This window comes from Caretta caretta, chromosome 9 (genome assembly GCF_965140235.1).
Source record: "Caretta caretta isolate rCarCar2 chromosome 9, rCarCar1.hap1, whole genome shotgun sequence".
In the NCBI taxonomy this organism is placed as follows: domain Eukaryota; kingdom Metazoa; phylum Chordata; order Testudines; family Cheloniidae; genus Caretta; species Caretta caretta.
In genome coordinates this window covers 53,677,959-53,700,466 of record NC_134214.1, presented here as the reverse complement: position 1 = coordinate 53,700,466, position 22,508 = coordinate 53,677,959, and the positions used below count along the sequence as shown (strand labels likewise).

General features: G+C 42.7%; 1 protein-coding gene across 3 annotated transcripts in view; it reads right to left on the bottom strand.

Annotated features, from left to right (window-relative positions):
- The window catches only part of RYK (receptor like tyrosine kinase), a 165,813-nt gene that overhangs the window by 28,765 nt on the left and 114,540 nt on the right, over positions 1–22,508 (bottom strand). For all 3 annotated transcript variants that reach the window (XM_048863650.2, XM_048863647.2, XM_048863648.2), the window contains exons 10-11: positions 12,689–12,758; positions 7,200–7,332 (exon numbers count right to left, since the gene is read on the bottom strand). In XM_048863650.2, coding sequence (XP_048719607.2) covers positions 7,200–7,332; positions 12,689–12,758 — 203 coding nt within the window. The remainder of the gene's footprint in view (positions 1–7,199; positions 7,333–12,688; positions 12,759–22,508) is intronic.

Below are 22,508 nucleotides of genomic sequence, written 5' to 3'. Positions count from 1 at the left end.
CAGACGGGCTAATATCTGGATGCCTGGGAAGGAGACAGTGTCAGTCTGTAGACATTTGCAATTTAGAGATCAAGCCACAAAGCAAAAGCAGACACAATCATAGTCCCACAGTTGCTCACAGTACAGTACCTCTGCAAATTAACAGGAAGAAAGTCCTTGACTGCTTGGTACTTAGTGTACAAAGCAAGGATGACTTATTGACCTCAGTGAGCCAGATAGCCCATAAAAATAAAGTAAGTGACAAGTCAATTATCTAGAGAAAGCCAGGCAGTGTTGTGAGAGAAAGATTAAGAGGAGTATGATGGAAAATTATCTTAACAAAATACAGAAGCATGTGTCTGTTATGGTTGATAAAATCCTTTTTCATTCAGATTTTCCGCTTACAAGTGTTTTGTTCCATTTCATTTCTGTTTTAGACAATTAACATTTACTAGGGCTGTCAAGCGATTAAAAAAATTAATCGCACTGTTAAACAACAACACAATACCATTTATTTAAATATTTTGGATGTTTTCTACATTTTAAAATATATTGATTACAGTTAAAACACAAAGTGTACAGTGCTCACTTTATATTTATTTTTGATACCTGTATCTGCAATGTAAAAAACCCCCCAAAATAAATAGTATTTTTCAATTCACCTAATACAAGTACTGTAGTGCAATCTCAAACATGAAAATTGAACTCACAAAGATAGAATTATACACAAAGAAAACTGCATTCAAAAATAAAACAATATAAAATTTTAGAGCCTGCAAGTCCACTCAGTCCTATTTCTTGTTCAGCCAACCACTCAGACAAAAAAAGTTTGTTTACATCTGCAGGAGATAATGCTGCCTGCTTCTTGTTTACAATGTCACCTGAAAGTGAGAACAGGTGTTCTCATGGCACTGTTGTAGCCAGTGTTTCAAGATATTTACACACCAGATGTGCTAAAGATTCATATGTCCCTTCATGCTTCAACCACCATTCCAGCAGACATGCGTCCATGCTGATGATGTGTTCAGCTTGGTAACAATCCCAAACAGTGTGGACCAACGCACGTTCGTTTTCATTATCTAACTCAGATGCCACCGACAAGACAGTTGATTTTTTTTTTCGGTGGTTCGGGTTCTGTAGTTTCCACATCGGAGTGTTGCTTTATTTATGATTTATTTATGATTTCTGAAGCATGCTCCACACCTCGTCCCTTTCAGATTTTGGAAGGCACTTCAAATTCTTAAACCTTGGGTTGAGTGCTGTAGCTATCTTTAGAAATCTCACATTGGTACCTTCTTTGTGTTTTGTGAAATCTGCAGTGAAAGTGTTCTTAAAATGAACAACATGTGCTGGGTTATCATCTGAGACTGCTATAACATGAAATATATGGCAGAGCAGGAGACATACAATTCTCTCCCAAGGAGTTCAGTCACAAATTTAATTAATGCTTTTTTTTTTTTTTTTTAAACGAGCTTCATCAGCATGGAAGCATGTCCTCTGGAATGGTGGCCGGAGCATGAAGGGGCATCTGAATGTTTAGCACAGTGGTCCCCAACACGGCACCCCCTGGGGCATTTATGTGCACTCACTGTAAGGGCCGGTGCCAAGGGACGAAGAGGAGAGGAGCGCATCCACTGAAGAACCTGCCACCGAAATGCCGCCGATCAGCGCTTCTGGCGGAGAAGCTGCTGCCAAAATGCCACCGCTGAATGCTTCCGGCGGAGAAGCTGCCGCTTAAATGCCACCGAGGAGTGCGGCCACTGGAGAAGCATCATCACCAAAATGTCGCCGAGAAGCGTTGCTGCCTGCCACACTCTTCTGAAGGCATGAATGTTCTCTTGGCCACAGGAAGATTGAGGACCACTTGTTTAGCATATCTGACACATAAATACCTTGCAATGCCAGCTACAAAAGTGCCATGCAAATGCCTGTTCTCACTTTCTGGTGACAGTGTAAATAAGAAGAGGGCAGCATTATCTCCCATAAATGTAAACAAACTTGTTTGTCTTAGCGACTGGCTGAAAAAGAAGTAGAACTGAGAGGATCTGTAGGCTCTGAAGTTTTATATTGTTTTGTTTTTGAGTGTAGTTATGTAAAAAACAAAAAAAAAATCTACATTTGTAAGTTGTACTTTCACAACAAAGAGATTCCACTACAGTTCTTGCATAAGGTGAATTGAAAAATACTATTTCTTTATCTTTTACACTGCAAATATTTGTAATAAAAATAATATACACTTTGATTTCAACAACAACACAGAATACAATATACATGAAAATGTAGGAAAACATCCAAAATATTTAATAAATTTCACTCGGTATTCTATTGTTTCACAGTGCGATAAAAACTACAATTAATCGCGATTAATTTTTTTTAGTTAATCGCATGAGTTAACCACGATTAATCGACAGGTTTAACATTTACTATAAATGTCATTAGCACAAACACTATTAAAATGTTCCATCTTGGATGACAGTAAGTTCTCTTGTGTAGAAAACAAAATGGAGGAACTAGAGCTACTGGTGCAGGAAGTGAAACCAGATATTATAGGGATAACAGAAACATGGTGGAATAGTAGGCATGACTGGACTACAGGTATTGAAGGGTATGTGCTGTTTAGGAAAGACAGAAATAAAGGTAAAGGTGGTGGAGTAGAATTGTATATCAATGATGAGGTAGAATGTAAAGAAATAAGCGATGGAATGGATAAGACAGAGTCCGTTTGGGCAAAAATTACGTTGGGGAAGAAAACTATTAGAGCCTCCCCTGGCATAGTGCTTGGGGTGTGCTATAGACCGCTGGGATCTAATTTGGATATGGATAGAGCCCTTTTTAAATGTTTTTAATGAAGTAATTACTAATGGAAACTGCGTGATTATGGGAGACTTTAACTTCCCAGATATAGACTGGAGGACAAGCGCTAGTAATAATAATAGGGCTCAGATTTTCCTAGATGCGATAGCTGATGGATTCCTTCATCGAATAGCTGCTGAACCAACTAGCGGGGATGCCATTTTAGATTTGGTTTTGGTGAGTAGTGAGGATCTCACAGAAGAAATGGTTGTAGGGGATAATCTTGGTTCAAGTGATCATGACCTAATTCAGTTCAAACTGAACGGAAGGATTAACAAAAATAAATCTGCAACTAGGGTTTTTGATTTCAAAAGGGCTGACTTTCAAAAATTAAGGAAATTAGTTAGGGAAGTGGATTGGACTGAAGAACTTGTGGATCTAAAGGCAGAGGAGGCCTGGGATTACTTTAAATCAAAGCTGCAGAAGCTATCGGAAACCTGCATCCCAAGAAAGGGGAAATAATTCATAGGCAGGAGTTGTAGACCAAGATGGATGAGCAAGCATCTCAGAAAGGTGATTAAGAAAAAGCAGAAAGCATACAGGGAGTGGAAGATGGGAGGGATCAGCAAGGAAAGCTAGCTTATTGAGGTCAGAACATGTAGAGATAAAGTGAGACAGGCTAAAAGTCAAGTAGAGTTGGACCTTGCAAAGGGAATTAAAACCAATAGTAAAGGTTCTATAGCCATATAAATAAGAAGAAAACAAAGAAAGAAGAAGTAGGACCGCTAAAAACTGAGGATGGAGTGGAGATCAAGGATAATCTAGGCATGGCCCAATATCTAAACAAATACTTTGCCTCAGTCTCTAATAAGGCTAAAGAGGACCTTAGGGATAATGGTAGCATGACAAATGGGAATGAGGATATGGAGGTAGATATTACCATATCTGAGGTAGAAGCGAAACTCTAACAGCTTAATGGGACTAAATCGGGGGGCCCAGATAATCTTCATCCAAGAATATTGACGGAATTGGCACACGAAATTGCAAGCCCATTAGCAAGAATTTTTAATGAATCTGTAAACTCAGGGGTTGAACCATATGATTGGAGAATTGCTAACATAGTTCCTATTTTTAAGAAAGGGGAAAAAAGTGATCCGGGTAACTACAGGCCTGTTAGTTTGACATCTGTAGTATGCAAGGTCTTGGAAAAAATTCTGAAGGAGAAAGTAGTTAAGGACATTGAAGTCAGTGGTAAGTGGGACAAAATACAACATGGTTTTACAAAAGGTAGATCATGCCAAACCAACCTGATCTCCTTCTTTGAGAAAGTAACAGATTTTTAGACAAAGGAAATGCAGTGGATCTAATTTACCTAAATTTCAGTCAGGCATTTGATACCGTGCCACATGGGGAATTATTAGTTAAATTGGAAAAGATGGGGATCAATAGGAAAACTGAAAGGTGGATAAGGAATTGGTTAACAGGGAGACTACAGCGGGTCGTACTGAAAGGTGAACTGTCAGGCTGGAGGGAGGTTACCAGTGGAGTTCCTCAGGGATCGGTTTTAGGACCAATCTTATTTAATCTTTTTATTACTGACCTCGGCACAAAAAGTGGGAGTGTGCTAATAAAGTGCGGATAATACAAAGCTGGGAGGTATTGCCAATTTAGAGAAGGACCGGGAAATCATACAGAAAGATTTGGATGACCTTGTAAACTGGAATAATAGTAACAGGATGAAATTTAATAGTGAGAAGTGTAAGGTTATGCACTTAGGGATTAATAACAAGAATTTTAGTTATAAGCTGCGGACACATCAATTAGAAGTAACGGAGGAGGAGAAGGACCTTGGAGTATTGGTTGATCATAGGATGACTATGAGCCGCCAACGTGATATGGCCGTAAAAAAAGCTAATGTGGTCTTGGGATGCATCAGGTGAGGTATTTCCAGTAGAGATAAGGAGGTTTTAGTACCGTTATACAAGGCACTGGTGAGACCTCACCTGGAATACTGTGTGCAGTTCTGGTCTCCCATGTTTAAGAAGGATGAATTCAAAGTGGAACAGGTACAGAGAAGGGCTACAAGGTGATCCGAGGAATGGAAAACCTGTCTTATGAAAGGAGACTCAAGGAGCTTGGCTTGTTTAGCCTAACTAATAGAAGGTTGAGGGGAGATATGATTGCTCTCTATAAATATATCAGAGGGATAAATACCGGAGAGGGAGAGGAATTATTTAAGATCAGTACCAACGTGGACACAAGAACAAATGGATATAAACTGGTCATTGGGTTTGAAATTAGATGAAGGTTTCTAACCATCAGAGGAGTGAAGTTTTGGAATAGCCTTCCAAGGGAAGCAGTGGGGGAAAAGACCTATCTGGCTTTAAGATTAAACTCAATAAGTTTATGGAGGAGATGGTATGATGGGATAATATGATTTTGGCAATTAATTGATCTTTAAATATTCATGGTAAATAGGCCCAATGGCCTGTGATGGGATGTTAGATGGGGTGGGATCTGAGTTACTATAGAAAATTCTTTCCTGGGTATCTGGCTGGTGAATCTTGCCCATATGCTCAGGGTTTAGCTGATCGCCATATTTGGGGTGGGGAAGGAATTTTCCTCCAGGGCAGATTGGAAGAGGCCCTGGAGGTTTTTCGCCTTCCTCTGTAACATGGGGCACGGGTCACTTGCTGGAGGATTCTCTGCTCTTTGAAGTCTTTAAACTATGATTCGAGGACTTTAATAGCTCAGAGATAGGTGAGAGGTTTTTCGCAGGAGTGGGTGGATGAGATTCTGTGGGCTGCGTTGTGCAGGAGGTCGGACTAGATGATCATAATGGTCCCTTCTGACCTTAATATCTATGAAAAGGGCCCCATGCCCAAATTAGCTTGTATACTTCTCATTTGCGTTTCTCTTAATACTATCAGTTCCCACTGCCCATCTCAAAAAACATGAAGCAATTGCTAATACATCATTATATTTAATTTAGTAACATTAAGCAAGCACTTTTGGTAAATTGTTCAAGTTCCAGACACACACCTCCCCTCTCCACCCCCCTCCCCCGACCTATATGATATAGGTCAAAGGAAATAGAGATAAAAGGATTAAGTCACTTCCAATTTGCTGAAGTTTCCTCAAGATTTTCTTTTAAAAAACATTAACAGAGAACTTCAAAATTAAGACTATTAATGGAAGTGTTATGATTAATTTATAACAAGTGCATTAAATATAAATAAAACATTAAGCATGCATAGTTAAGTAACCAAAATTCAAGAAATGTCAAAAGTTAAAGTTGTGCAAAACTAACCCCTCTTGTGCGTGCATTATAATTTAATTCTACCGTCTATTTTGTTTCTCAAATTTTTTTTTTAAAGTTAGAACGATGTACCTCTGTAGCATCTTCCACTGTGCAGTTCTGTGAATGTTCGATACAAAGCCTATTACAATTATTAATGTACTATATATGCATGAAAAGAAGTGTGATACTGAATTATATGTCAGAAATAGTAGACAGCTGCGTAATCAAAGATTACAGCAGTGCTCACACTCGGAAGTGGAGTTCAGGTTGCAGTAGAGTCTTAACTTTGGCATTTCTGGGTGGAATGAGAAATTGCAACATTAATATTTTCTTAAAGTTTTTCTGAGAAAAAGAAGGACATACCCCATACTCAAACTATTTGGCTAGATAACCAAAATGCATACAGCATGTAAGGAGTGCACTCAGGGAGGTAAAGGGTGCCTATGGAGTCACCTCACCGAGCACAGTGAATGAGGCAAGGATCCTACAAAGAACTGCTGCTTTCAAGGCACACCTTAGGAGATGGGGCCACATTGACAGACTGAGTTACAACACAGTGCTGCCTCACTTCCAAGATGCACATGACCTGAGGTTATCATGTAGGCAAGAAAATGCACAAGGCAATGGAAGGAAGCGGTTTGGTGCTCAGAATTTTTGAAAACAAGGCAGATATTTAACTACTGATATCAGAACCTCACTTTAGATTCCGATATTTGAAATTCTTGTTCTTGCTCTACAAATGAGGCAAGTAAATTATCATAATATTTTAAAAGAACCTGTGATGTTCAGCTGTAAAATATTAGTCTGAAAACAGATAGAATGCAAAGTGAAACAAATGATTAATGTAACACTCCCAACTTACAGTAAAAATAGGGAGTTGCTGTAATTAATAAGACACTGGAGTAAACAACTGCCTGTGATAAATGCACAAAAAAATTACTTTTTCTTGTGAACCACAAAACATACACTTCCCATGTCTGCTTTTAAGTTTCAACTATGTAACAGGCTTTCCAATTCATTCAGCTCTGGAAAAGTCATCCCTGTACTGTCTCCACAGCTGGATCTCAAAGTCTGAACAAAGTTCTACCAACTAAAACATTGAAGTTTTAAATTAGCCGTTTCTTACCTGAGGATTGTTGGCCTCTACTAACTTGCACTGGCGCAGGAACAGCTTAAGGTTCCCCCAGTTCATGAAAGGCAGCAGCACCATGGGTTTCTCCCCATCTTCTATACAGACATGGGTGATAGGGAGCAGGTTCCTGAAACATGAGAGCAGACACTCCTAATTTTAGAAAGGTGATATCTGATCAAAGTTAGCAAGTCATCTAAACAAAAGAACACACTATAAATGATAAATAGAAGGACAGTAGAAAAGGCAGTTGATTATTTAACAAAACAAAGTAACAAGATCTCCAAATAACTTGAAGCTGATGTTTAGGAATGCGTGCAAACATCTGAGTAGCTTTCCATCAAGAAAAAGACTTTTGCATGATCCAAAGCTGATTAAAGATAAAATCCCACTGAAGATTATTCTTTACACAAACTATGAGTGTATCTTCAGTTTGGAAATGTATCCATCTCTTTAAAATGCACCTATACATGTTACAGATTCCATTATATTACAATAAGCATAGTTTATAGAACTGAGCAAAAATGTGGCATTTCCATTTTGCTGGAAAATGATATTTTGACATTTGTCCTACACAAGGAAGAAAAGTCAACATTTGAATATTTTCATGGAACAAAAGTCTGAAAAATACTGAGTTGGAAGTGCCAAATCAAAATGTGTCATTCTGAGTCAGCTTAATTTTAAACTCATCTGCCTGTGATGCTGCAAGGATTTATGGGTGCTGAAGCTACTGTGTCATTACTGGCTGGCTGAATCTCCTAAGATTCACCACGCAAAACAGCAGATCCAATTTAAAAATGAAGTGTTTTGGTTCTGTTCAACAATTCTGATCTGGGTCAAAGCTACCCACATAATATTTTGTTTCAGTTTTCCCCAATTGACTATGGAAAAGTCTTTTACAAAATTCTCAACCAGCGCTAGTAATTTCTTTATATAGTACTTCTGATGCAAATTCCAAAGCCTTCTTTTTAAAATCTGTTTCAGCATTCCAGATCTTCACTACATCAGTGTTTGTATTTTAGTTATGCCTTTGGACTCTAACCAGGATTGCTGTCCCAGTTTCCTAGGCACTGCATACATACATACATACTGTGACAGGGTCAGGCCAGATGGCTATAGGAGAGTGACAGAAGGCAGATATATTAGCCCCAGGTTAAGTAGGTCCCTTTTCCCTGGGTAAGGTAACAGGGAAGGCTCCAGAACAATCAGGAACTCTCTGGAAACAATTAATGCAGACAGGCTGATTAGAACACCTGCTGCCAATCAAGAAGCTGTTAGAATCAATTAAAACAGGCAGGCTAATCAGGGCATCTGGGTTTAAAAAGAAGCTCACTTCAGTTTGTGGTGTGTGTGTGTGAGGAGCTGGGAGCAAGAGGCACAAGAAGCTGGGAGTGAGAAGGCATACTACTGGAATACTGAGAAGTACAAGCATTATCAGACATCAGGATGAAGGTACTGTGGCGAGAATAAAGAAGGTGTTGGGAGGAGGCCATGGGGAAATAGCCCAGGGAGTTGTAGCTGTCACGCAGCTGTTACAGGAGCCACTGTAGACAGCTGCAATCCACAGGGCCCTGGGCTGGAACCCGGAGTAGAGGGCAGGCCGGGGTTTCTCCCCATCCCTCCAACTCCCTACTTGATACCGGAGGAGTTGACCTGGATTGTGGGTTCCACCAGAGGGGAAGGTCTCTGGCCTGTTCCCTGATCCACTAGGTGGATCAGCAGAGATTGCGGGGATTGTTCTTCCTTTTCCCCATGCTGGCCAGTGATGAGGCTAACTGAGTGAATGGCAGATTTGAGCCATGAAAGTGGCCAAACTGAGGGCTGCCGTGAACCTCTGAGACGAGCAAATCCGCCAATAAGCACAGGACCCACCAGGGCAGAGGAGGAACTTTGTCACAATACATACATACAAATATACATATATATACAGTAAGAGCCCCTCCCCAGAAAAAGTTTACAATCTAAACACAGAAATCAGATTGGGGGAGAAGGGAGAAAAAAGGAAATATACTTTTACACTGATACATTTGAGCATTTTCATGGGAAGCATTATTTTGTTTATTTCCTTTAATCCAATCTCTTTTTAGCCATAAACTAGAATTTTAAATTAAGCATGACTCTGCAAAGAAAAGTGACTTAAAAAGGCAGGGTGGATCTTCTTTGTGTTTCAATGATTTCCATATCAAACTCCTTCAGATTACAAGATTGTTCAATTGCTAATACGTGAGACTTGAATGTTAAGCTGGATTTGAACGTCTAACTGGATTCCTTCCTGCTCACATGCCATTACCAGTAAAGGATTCTGAAGACCAATTGAAGCACTCAGTGACATCTCAAACCCCAGTGAATGAAGATCGTCTTGGATGACGTACATAATTCCCTAAAATACAGACCCCACAAAATCATGACAATAATTCATGTACACTACACTCATGCTATTAAGCATACTTACATCCTAGATTCTTCCTATTTAGCAACACATAGTACTGCCTGGAGGCTTATCCTTTTTTTGCATCCATTGCACTCCTTGTAGATCATTGTCATAACACTACTGGGAGGATTTATCTCTTGATATGTAAGAATACTTAATAGCGTGATGTATAGGTAGTGATAGAATGTAGGCGACAGAATGTACCCAACTCCACACCCTATATACCAGGGGTCTCAAACTCAAATGACCACAAGGGCTACATGAGGACTAGTACATTGGCCCGAGGGCTGCATCACTGACCCCCTGGCCCCGCCCTCACTCCACCCCTTCCATGAGGCCCCACCCCTGCCCCACCTCTTCCCTGCTCCCATTGCAACCCCTTCCCCGAAATCCCCACCCCAACTCCGTCCCTTCCCTGCCCCCGAGGGGTGCAGGGTGTGGCAGGGGGCTCGGGTGCAGGAGGGGTGCGGGATGTGGCCAGGGGTCGGGGTGCAGGAGGGGTGGGGCAGGGGGCTCAGGGAAGGGGGGCAGGAGGCATGCGGGCTGCGGGAGGGGTATGGGGTGCGGCAGAGGGCTCAGGGCAGGGGGTCGGGGTGCGGAACGGGGGTGGGGTGCAGGAGGGGTCCGGGGTGCGGCAGGGGGTTTGGCTGCAGGAGGGATTCAGGGGGCGGACTCTGGGAACGGGGAACCGCAGCCAATGGGAGTTGTTGGGGGCGGTGCCTGGAGGCACGGCCAAGGCAACACACAGACTGCTGTGCCCCCTCTCCTCCAGGTCCTGGCCGCTTCCTGGAGCGGCACGGGGGCAAGGCAAGCAGGCAGGGAGCCTGCCCTGCCCCCGGTGCACACCGGGCCGGAGCCACTCTAGGTAAATGCTGGGGGGGGCCGCGGGCAGCAGGTGGGCCCCAAGAAATAACCCCGCGGGCTGCATGCAGCCTGTGGGCCGAGTGTGAGAGACCCCTGCTATATACACTACTGTAATAATCTTTGTACCAAGCATGCGTTCTGAGATATCATTTAAAAACTCAATTTTCTGATCAATAACATCATGGCAATATGTATGCAGCAGCATTATATGTGAAGTTATAAACGTAAGCTGAGATCATGACTAAGGCTAAACTGGCACTGCTGCGATCGATGCAGTTGTGTCAATTTAACAGGTCTGGTGAAGATATGCTAAATCAATTGGAGAGCATCTCCCATCGACACAGTGGAGTGTAGACACCGGGGTAAGTGGATGTAGCTACATCGACTTCAGTTACATTATTCACGTAACTTAGATTTATTTACCATGGTAATGTAGACCAGCCCTAAGGTTTGGTCTACTCTACAGAGTTTGGTCAATGCAAGGCTACTTATGTCGACCTGTGAAGTGTCTACATTTAATTTCATTCTCACCAACGTAACTGCCCGACTACATTGACTTATCTCCATGAGCAGTGTAGTCAAGGTCGATGTAGTCTGGTGTTATTTACATTGACAGTTACTGGCTTTCAGGAGCTGTCCTACAAATGCCCTACACTGACAGTACAATTGATACAAGTGCTCCTGGTGAGGATGTGCACCGCCAATACCAGGAGTAAAGCGTAAAGAGTGCACAAGTGGTGTAATTACTGTGGCAGTTGTATGTTGACGCAAGTCAGATTGACTTAATTTTGCAGTGTAGACGTGGCCAGTAAGTTTTCCGGAGATGTCTAGGGAACAGCCAAACCAGTTTCTCAGAGACAAAGTCAAGCTGATGCCTCAGACAGGTGTAAACAAGGCTGATGGACCAACTACTTGCTAAGCAGCCATTCTTTGGCAGGAAAGGGGCGCAAAAAAAAATAAATCTACATCTTAGTAAAGAAACAGCACAGAAAGTCCCCTTCCACACAGACTGCCTGTTCTCCTTGCTCCCAGGTGGAAATGCTTCCCACAGGAAGGACAGGACTATAAGAAGATGCAGACATCCCAAGGCACCCCCACTTCCCCACCATTAATTTATTCATTGCGTGAGTACGGACAAAGGAAGCAGCCATTAAACAGAAATGGTCCCGGCCTAAGAAGTTTGTCCAGTAAGACTGTTGAGATCATGTGGTGAGAAACTGTGCTTTGAATTTAATATAGTTTGTTAAGTTAGGCACTAGTTGCATTTTATCTTTATTTTTCTCGTAATCATTTCTGACTTTTAGGATTCATTACTTGTACACATTTAAAATCTCTCTCTCTGTAGTTAATAAACTTGTTTTATCTAACCCAGTGTGTTTAAACTGAAGTGCCTGGGAAACTCCCTTTGGGATAACAAGATGTGTGCATATAATTTCTATTAATAAAATGACAGTCTTTAAATAAGCTTGTACTGTCCAGAAGAGAGCTGGGCAGTACAGAACACACATTTCTGGCAAGAAATTAGGCCTGGGGGTGTCTTGGGGACACCCCACAATATAATCAAGGCTAGCAAGAGCCAAAGCATGGCTGGTTAGCTGCAGCACACAGACGTAGCTGGGTTTGACCTGCATTCTGGAGGCTGTTTGTGAGCAGCCCATGCTGGAAGCTAGAGTAGCAAAGCAGTGTAAAGGGCACCCCAGGCTAGAGGGCAGGGGTGATACAGATAGTCTGGAGTGTGTATGTCACAGTGGTGTACAGGAATTATTGGCAGGATATTGTGATGACTGTGTGCTACTGGCTATGGCTGGAAGATAACAGGGGTGTGGATGGGATGTAAGTCTGACAGCACATATGCTGCCTTCTTCAGCATCAGCAAGACAGCACATGTAACAAACCTGTTAATTTATATAGTCTCTGGAGCAAGTGCCTGTAGCACTTCATGGGATTGTGAGGTGCTAAAAGGTGCATGCTAAATGCTCTTTACTTTAGTGTTCATTCTTAAAGAGCCTTTTCAGCTTTTTATAACTTTGCCAAACATTTTTTGGCTGAAGTACTGTACATTTAAGTTTGGAAGTGATTTGTTTCTGAAATTTTTAGCACTGAAAAGCCGCTTAAATATTATCTTCAATACACATGGATATAAATTTAATTTCACTCTCACCATAAGAGGCTTTAAAATAGCAGTACTGACCTGTGATGAAGGCCTCGGAGTTTACAGCTTTCTGTCAGCATCATTGTCACTTGCACTTCTGAGGCTTGATCTAAAAAAGACAAGACAAGAAGGAACTGTGACTGTTACTCGTTCTGGAAACAAACTAAAGTGTAATTTTTTACAAAACTGGTTAAATAGGCACGTGCACAAGTGACCAAAACTGATTTTCAATAGGCCAGTTTAAATAAATCAAGCGAATAGACAGACCCAAGATCCTTCTAAAGTGAATGCAAAAGTAGTTATCAGCATTAAATATTGTCTTTATTTTCAGCTTGTAGCCAGCTGTGGATATACTAGATATTTTTTCATGCTTCAACTGCATGCTAAAGAATACCTAATTTGATTTATTATTAGATTTATTAATTTTAACTAAATATCAAGTAAGGTAGGTGAGTTTTGACGGCTATTTTTATAACACTCCTCCCTTCTTTCACCACCACTCACAAAAAATAACTCATGCACTTACAGCGAGAACTCTACAACAATCACATATTACAGCGAAGAAAAAACTGACCAATTTAAAAAAAAACAAAAAAAAAACCCTCATTTTGAAGTTTATATATTTCCTCTCCTAATTTTTTTAAATGTCCTTTTAAAAACAAAACAAGGATTCCACAAACATATTGTGGGAAATCCCTTACTGAAGCTTTCTTACAACTGCTCCAGAATCCTTCCTACCCTCACATATGCATAGCCAACCTATGGAATTCACTTCCACAAGATACTGAGTCCGAGCTTGGTAGGGTTCAAATTGTCATCTTGTTCACATGGGTGCCTAAAATTCAGTTAGATTAGATAAGATACAAATGTAAAATGTAAACCCTTGTACCCAGGAGGTAAGTCAACTGGTTGGTGTGAGCAGAGTTTCCTGTAAGGGCATGTTACTTTATTAATGTCCATTATGAGGGGGCCATACCTTAATCTGCAATATCTGGTATTGATTAACTTTTGACAAGGATAGTGAATCACTGGTTTAATCTGATATGACAATTTTTTTTAATAGCAATCCTATGTTTGATTACTACACACCCTCACCTGTAGCACTTCCTGCCCGGAAACGTTACAGTTTCCCAGTGAGGCAGGAGTGGGTGTTTCTGAGCAGAGAGACAGGTGTTTGAAAACCTTCTGAGCTGGGAGGGAGCAATGAGAATTGGTTTGGTTAAGTGAAAAAGGGAGTAGAGTCAGTTGGTGAATGTGTATGTAGGTAAAGAGGTTGGAGGGGGAGGGGAAGAGGGAAAGGAAGGTGCTTGGGACAAGTATCACAGGGATAAATTTTGCTGTGCTCGTCCCAGGATATTAGAGAGAAGGTGGGCAAGGGGATATCTTTTCTTGGATCAACTTCTATTGGTGAAAGACAAGCTTTTGAGCTACACAGAGCTCTTCTTCAGGAATATATATCATTTTCTCCCTACCTGGCACCCTTTACAACAGGACAGTCACTGTACAAAATCCTCTAGTGGACTGTTAGCCTCTATTTGTGGTTATGCTGCTGGAAGCAAAGACCTGAAGCAGCTTAGTGTGCTCAGTATGATTTCTCCCCATATCAGTGCTGGTACACAGACCACACTGAAGATCGCACTGGACTGTTTGAACAGGAGTCCTAATTTGGAGCATTGGTAGCAGAGAGGAAATGGGGAGGAGTAAGGTACTCCCACTCCCACAGGGCAGAATTAAGGTTATCTTGTGGGAGAAGCTGCACCTTAACTGCATTTTGCAGAATATAGAAATCTGTGTAGTATTTCTTGCAACAGGAGGCTTTTGGGGGGGTATATGCTGCTGAGGCCTTAATTGAGCATTTCCTAGTTTTATAAGGCTTTATAAGTCTCATGTTATGAAAGGGTATGGTGAGCTTTCTGATAAGCGATTTAAATATGCAGTGAAGGAGACAAAAATTCCTATGTAGTCTTGTGCACCAAATGAGAGAAACCTCAACATTTTATTAAGATGGAGGCTTGTCTACACTACAGAATTTTGTTGACAAAAGTTAGCTTTCATCGACAAAACAGTGGGAGTGTACACCCTGAAACACTCCTCTCACCAATATAACTCCTTTGCTACATCAACAAAATAAAACCACGTCAACAAGCAACACAGAGCTTTTTGTGGCGCAGAGTGACACAGCATCCGTGGAGACACTGAGCTTACTTATATCGCCCTAACTGGCCTCCAGAAGGTGCCCCACAATGCCCATCATGACCACTCTGGTCAGCAGTTTGAACTCCGCTGCCCTGCAGTTACACAGGCATGTGCCCACCCCCATTTAAAGGCCCAGGAATTTCTGAAATTCCTCTTCCTGTTTGCTCAGCCTGGACTGTTCACACAGCATGTTCCCAGCTGACCATGCTGGCTTTCCGCAACAGACATGGTCCTGCTTGGAGTACACCAGAGCTGTTGGATCTGTAGGGAGAGGAGGCTGTGCCGTTGCAGCTTCGCTCAAGCTGTAGGAATTTTGATATCTACGGGCAGATTGCTTGTGGCATGCAGGACACGGGACACAAAAGGGACACGCAGCAATGCTATGTTAAGATCAAGGAGCTGAGGCAAGCATACCAGAAGGCAAGGAAGGCCAACCATCGCTCTGGTGTGGCACCAAAGACATGCTGCTTTTATGAGAAGCTGCAAGCCATACTCAGTGGTGACCTCAGTGCCACTGCCGAGAGCCCCGTGGATACTTCAGGGGGACTGGAGGCAATAGCCAGCAGAGTCAATCCCAAAGACCAAGTGATGGATGAGGAAGTGGAGTTGGAGGGGGACATGGGACATGTGATAGGGTTGTCTGGTGACATGGCAAGCCAGGACCTACTTTTGACTCTGGAGGGGTCTAGCCAGTCCCAGCACGCTGGCTCTGGTGTGCATGAAGCAGAAGAGACAAGCTCTGGTAAGCATGCCTTTTACTTTGATATGCACAATGATAGGAGACTGAGGTCTCATTTACTTTGTTATATGACCGAGGAGAGATAAGGGATAGAAATTAACAGAGCCTACACAGCTGTGCAGTGGGCGACCAGTGGAGAAGTTTGTCCCAGGAATCCTCCATCATGATCTCTAGGAAGCTTTCCTGTAGGTACTCTGTAATCCTCCCCACAAGGTTCCTTGGCAGAGCTGCCTTGTTCCTTCCCCATGCTGTAGGAAACTTTGCCATGCTAACTGGCAATTATTTCTGCAGGGACCAAAGTGGCATACAGGTGAACATGTGGACCCTGTCTGAAGCCGCACACATCCAGGAGCAGTACCTTTGCATCCTAGGTTACTCTCAGGAGTGAGATATCGGATTCAATTACCCCAGCTTATGGAAAAGAGTGCAATATTTAGAATACTCTCCCTAAGTACATGTAGTGACCCTCTTCACAAAACTCCAGACCTTTTGTCCCTTTTTGCCCATCCCCCCTTCCCGCACTGAACTCACCATATTTGGGACTCTCGCTGAGCTGTGTGCAAGCCAAGGAACAATGAGAAAGAGGTGTGTGAGACTTTTGTGATTCACAGTGTGTGCACTCACAATACTGTCTCTGTTTATTGTTTCCTGCAGATGTGTCCTTGAGGACCAACTCCTACACAGCGGCGGAGCACCTCCATCTGATAAGGAGTTGAACCAGCAGGAGTAAGGACGATATGTTTCATGAAGTGCTGCAGTCAACAGATACAGCAGATAGCAAAACAAGAGTGTGGAGGAAGACAAATTCAGATTGGATAGCCTTGAAAGGACACAGAAGCAGGAGAGGATGATAAAGCTACTGGAGAGCCAGACAGAGATACTCAAATCTCTTACAGCGCTGCAGTCTGAGCACATCTGTACACGACTCCCCCTGCAGCCAATACAGAACGCTATTCCATGCCCTCCCCAAACTCCCTCAACACATTCCTCACATGTTCCTGTTCCTTTGCAGTACCCTTTGCACACCCTCCCTAGAGACTGGTTTCACGATGAAAGCTGGAGTTACAGCTGTGAGAGTCTTAACTGAGAGACTGTCCCTCACTGGTATGTCCTGTTTGCAAGCAAGCAAGCAAACAAACAAAAAGGCATTTTATCCTTTAATTAAAGTGTAGTCTTTGAAACAAAATGAGTCTGTGTGTCATGCACACGGTATTTGCTGCTAAAATTCAAACAGTGGCTATAGGCAGGAACATTAGCTCACTACAATTAAAGCTCAGGAAGAAAGCATTATGGGGGTCATTCAAGGCTGCAAGTAAACATTGCCTGGCCAAATGCATCACAAAGACACATTACTGGGGCTCTGTGTTCCCTGTAAGCTGTGCACTCGGGAAGCCACGCAGGAGAGCTGTAAGTGCTGCCCAGCTGATAGCAGAGCACACACAGCCAGCAGCATGTGTTCAGGTGCCTTTCCCCCACATTGCTCCATCCTGCAGCTGCTCTCGGGACCCTCTTGCTGGCTGTGCAGAGCCAAGGGGGCGGGGAGGGTGCTGATGTTAGGGTGTCCCCCTCCACTGTACCCCTTCTCCGCAGAGCATGGCAGACGGGACAGCCTGGCTCAGGAGAACTTGGAGCTGTTGCGGTTTGAGAGTGTGCCTTTCTTAAAGAGACAGTGCACTTTTTCTGAGATTTCCCCAGCAGCCAGCTCAGTGTCTCTCTCTCTCTCAAACACACACTCACTCTCTCTCCCCCACTCCATGTACCCCAACTTCACAGAGCAGGGGAGGGGAGACAACAGGGCTCAGAACAGAGCAGGAGACTTTCAGTGAGCATCTTAGAGAGACAGTGCAAGGCTTTCCCCAGCAGCCTCCCCCCGCCCCCCACACACACTGTCTCTCTCTCTCTCTCTCTCTCTCACACACACACTTTCACACTCACCTCCCAAAACATACTTGTATTATTATTGTTGTTACTTCTTGGAACTTCCTGCATATACATATATTCTCTGTAATTTTATTCTTTCAAAGTGTTATTTTAATGTTTTGACTGGTCTATGCATTTCATAATTTTTACTTCTCTAACACTTAAAATTTAATTCTTAGAGTACTGAGTACTAAAATGCCTAACTTGTCCTAGCTGGAGTAATTATCCCTACGATAACTTTTTAAAAATATATATTATATCTAGGTTTTTTGTTTCTACTGGTGGAACACACAGACATATACCTCGGTGCACATAAAATGTATTCCACACATGGATGGAAAAAATTAGAGGGAACATTGCTGGGGCTCATTGTCAAAATGCTCCTTCAAAGCCTCCTTGATTTGAATAGCCCCCCACTGAGCCCCTCTAATTGCCCTAGTATCTGGCTGCCCAAAATCAGCAACCAGGTGATCCACCTCAGCGCTCCATGCCTGGGGAAGCTTTTCCCCCTTTGCTCCGCAAATATTATGCAGAGCACAGCAGGCTGCTACGACCATCAGAATATTGTCCTCATTGAGATCTGATCTGCCAAAAAGGCACCACCAATGACTTTTTAATCTGCCAAAGGCACATTCAGCAGTCATTTGGCACCAGCTGAGCCTGCTGTTGAAGTGCTTCTTGCTGTTATCTAGGTTTCCTGTGTAAGGCTTTGTGAGCCAGGGCAGCAAGGTGTAGGTGAGGTCTCCCAGGATCACTATGGCATTTCCACATCCCCCATTGGAATCTTCTGGTCTTGAAAGAAAGTCTCAGCATGCAGCTTTCTATACAGTCCAATGTTCCTAAAGATGCATGCATCATGAATCTTCCCTGACCAATTCACATTGATGTCAGTGAAACACCCCAATGATCCACCAGCGCCTGCAAAACCATGGAGAAGTAGCTCTTATGATTGATTTATGCCATCGCAAGATGGTCTGGGGACAAAATTGGGATATGTGTGCCATCTATCGCCCCGCTACAGTTAGGGAATCCCAGTGCTGCAAAGCTATAAAGTATTTCCTGCACATTAGTCAAAGTCTCAGTCCTTCATAGCAGGAGGCAATTAATGGCTCTACACACATAACTATTTCACATTTGGGGACAATGTATACCTTCAAATCAGCAGCACTGCTCTGGATACCCGCATGGCCCCACAGTATGCCAACATTTTTATGGCTGACTGAGAACAACGCTTCCTCAGCTCTCGTCCCCTAATGCCCCTACTCTACTTATGCTACACCGATGACATCTTCATCATCTGGACCCATAGAAAAGAAGCCCTTAAGGAATTCCACCATGATTTCAACAATTTCCATCCCACCATCAACCTCAGCCTGGATCAGTCCACACAAGAGATCCACTTCCTGGACACTACGGTGCTAATAAGCGATGGTCACATAAACACCACCCTACACCGGAAACCTGCTGACCGCTATGCTTACCTACATGCCTCCAGTTTTCATCCAGACCACACCACACGATCCATTGTCTACAACCAAGCTCTATGATACAATCGCATTTGCTCCAACCCCTCAGACAGAGACAAACACCTACAAGATCTCTATCAAGCGTTCTTACAACTACAATACCCACCTGCTGAAGTGAAGAAACAGATTGACAGAGCCAGAAGAGTACCCAGAAGTCACCTACTACAGGACAGGCCCAACAAAGAAAATAACAGACCACCACTAGCCGTCACCTTCAGCCCCCAACTAAAACCTCTCCAACGCATCAAGGATCTACAACCTATCCTGAAGGATGACCCATCACTCTCACAGATCTTGGGAGACAGGCCAGTCCTTGCTTACAGACAGCCCCCAACCTGAAGCAAATACTCACCAGCAACCACACAACAGAACCACTAACCCAGGAACCTATCCTTGCAACAAAACCCGTTGCCAACTCTGTCCACATATCTATTCAGGGGACACCATCATAAGGCCTAATCACATCAGCCACACTATCAGAGGCTCGTTCACCTGCACATCTACCAATGTGATATACAGCATTATGTGCCAGCAATGCCCCTCTGCCACGTACATTGGCCAAACTGGACAGTCTCTACGTAAAAGAATAAATGGACACAAATCAGATGTCAAGAATTATAACATTCAAAAACCAGTCGGAGAACACTTCAATCTCTTTGGTCACTCAATTAGACCTAAAAGTGGCAATTCTTCAACAAAAAAACTTCAAAAACAGACTCCAGAGAGAGACTGCTGAATTGGAATTAATTTGCAAACTGGATACAACTAACTTAGGCTTGAATAAAGACTGGGAGTGGATGGGTCATTACACAAAGTAAAACTATTTCCCCATGTTTATTCCCCCCTCCCACCCGCCACTGTTCCTCAGACGTTCTTGTCAATTGCTGGAAATGGCCTACCTTCATTATCACTACAAAAGGTCCCCCCCACACTCTCCTGCTGGTAATAGCTCACCTTAAGTGATCACTCTCATTACAGTGTGTATGGAAACACCTATTGTTTCATGTTCTCTGTGTATATAAATCTCCCCACTGTATTTTCCACTGCATGCATCCGATGAAGTGAGCTGTAGCTCACGAAAGCTTATGCTCAAATAAATTGGTTAGTCTCTAAGGTACCACAAGTCCTCCTTTTCTTTTTGCAGATACAGACTAACACAGCTGCTACTCTGAAATCTGACAACCCCTATGGTGGACTTTCCAATTCCAAACGGATTCGCGACTGATCAGTAGCAGTCTGGAGTTGCCAGCTTCCACACAGCGATTGCCACTCGCTTTTCCACTGTGAGGGCAGCCCTCATTCTGGTGTCCTTGTGCTGCTTTGCTGAGGTAAGCGGCGCACACAATTCCAGGAAGATGGCTTTACATATCCAAAACTTCTGCAGTCATCGCTCGTCATCTCAAACCTGCATCAAGATCTGATCCCACCACTCAGTGCTCATTTCCTGAGCCAAATACTGACAGTTCACTGTGTGCAGCTGCTCTGTGAATGCCAGCAACAATTTTGAATTATTTCTTTCCATTGCCCATAGCGGGGCAGGCACCACATATTTACTTTGTTCCACAGCTCATGAAACACTGCAGGACCAGCTGCATTGTGTCCCTAACGCTGATCACCAGACTGGCCAGCAGTTCAGGATCCATGCTTTCAGGCAGAGATGGAGGGAGTACAGTTTACAGGAGCTGTTCAAAAACAGCACAAAACAAGGTCAGAAGTCCATGGAATGATGGGACAGAAAGAACTGCATCATGAGACAGTGAGCATGCCCCCATGGTGCACTGCAATCTGTTCCCAGATCTCCCACTGGCAGAAGGTGGTGAGTTGCACAGTGAGATAGCTACCCACAATGCTATACTCTCTTTGTCGATGCAAGGGCACAGACTGTGGACACTCTGCCGACACAAGGAGTTGGGTGGACACGCACAACCGATACAATTAAAACAGCTTAAGTTGACTAAAGTCTGTAGCATAGACATGGCCGGAGTTACCGAAGCAATACAGCACTCTCATTTACCAGACTGAGACTGTTAAAATTTGTTCTTATGAATAGCTGAACCATTCTTTTTGCTCACACTTTCCAGAAAAATGCACCCTCCAGGAAAGACTATGCTTAGAAAATTCCAGGCCAAAACTTAAGTTACAAGAAGTTATAGGCCACTGGAAATGAGATCTCAGAATAATGCATAGGCAACTTTAATTACCAATTTCACTCCCGCTACAGTTGAGCCCAGAACTACTACATTGTGAGGAAAGAGATTATGGAATTTTATGTTTTATTTTAAAACCTGTAAGCTTGGCTTTTATACCTTCACAGAAAGAGGAATTGACCCTGCACTCACATAACTAGTTTTTGGGTATTTTAAAATTAGAAGTTACGTTGCAATAATCTAGTGTTCCAGGTCAGAAAGAAGTTTAAATTGGCTGTAAAGTCTACAGAACAAGTTAAGCTAGTTTAGAAAAAACTCCTACAGTGACAGTGAATTCATCCATCTCTTCACAGTAATACTGTTGCACAGTATATTGCTTTGTCAATGCCCTTCCTCTCTCCATCATTAAATCCAACAATGGCTCACTGAAAAACTACGGTATGTTCCACTGTTTCCTTTCAGCTCAGAAAGAACATTGTATTTTTGGGGTAGGGCTCCCCAAGAATGATTGACTCCCATTCAAGTATATACGGAAATCCAAATCTTATCTTGTGAAACAGTTCCAGCATCCGTATTGTGTATTCTTATTAATATTATTTCCTTGTTTTCTATAAGTCAACCTGTTTCTGCAGGAAAACAAAATTATATAAATGGAACACATTCAGGACAAACAATAGGAGCACAAAGCCAAATCCTGCTCTGAGTTACACCAACGAAAATGTAAAGAACCACATGCGAGTCAATGTAATTATTCTGGATTTACACCAGTTGTAGTTCAAAAGAATCTGGTCCACGACTTCCAAAGTTTCTTTGGAAGAATGACTCATGGCCAAAAGGATAAATGGATAGAAATAATGCAATTACCCTGTTGCAGTTATTATAATTCATTTTAATCGCTATTTTTTCCATTAGTTATACTGGCCAAGACATTAAAAAATGGTGATATAATTGGGGTCATAAGTCCATATTTAGGAACCAAAATAAGTAGCTTGATTTTCAAGAATTCCAAGCACCTAGAAGCTCCCACAGCTATCCTGCTTTGAATGTCCTGACATTCATGTAATAAAGAACAATTTTGACAGTGTCTATTTGGGCCCCTGGAGGATCTAGAATTATATATAGTGAAGTTCTACAATTGTCCTGAATCAATTGTGCTGTACTTTGGATAGAACTCACAACAGCACACACAAAGCTCTTCAGCGTCTACTTCCTTTGGCATAGGGTTGTTATGTTCTTATAACATTTGGCAGGATGCCGCCCAGCACCTGTAGTGCTAGCATTGTGGGGAATCTTTACACTGAGGCTGAACTATGGTAACTCCTTAGAGTGAT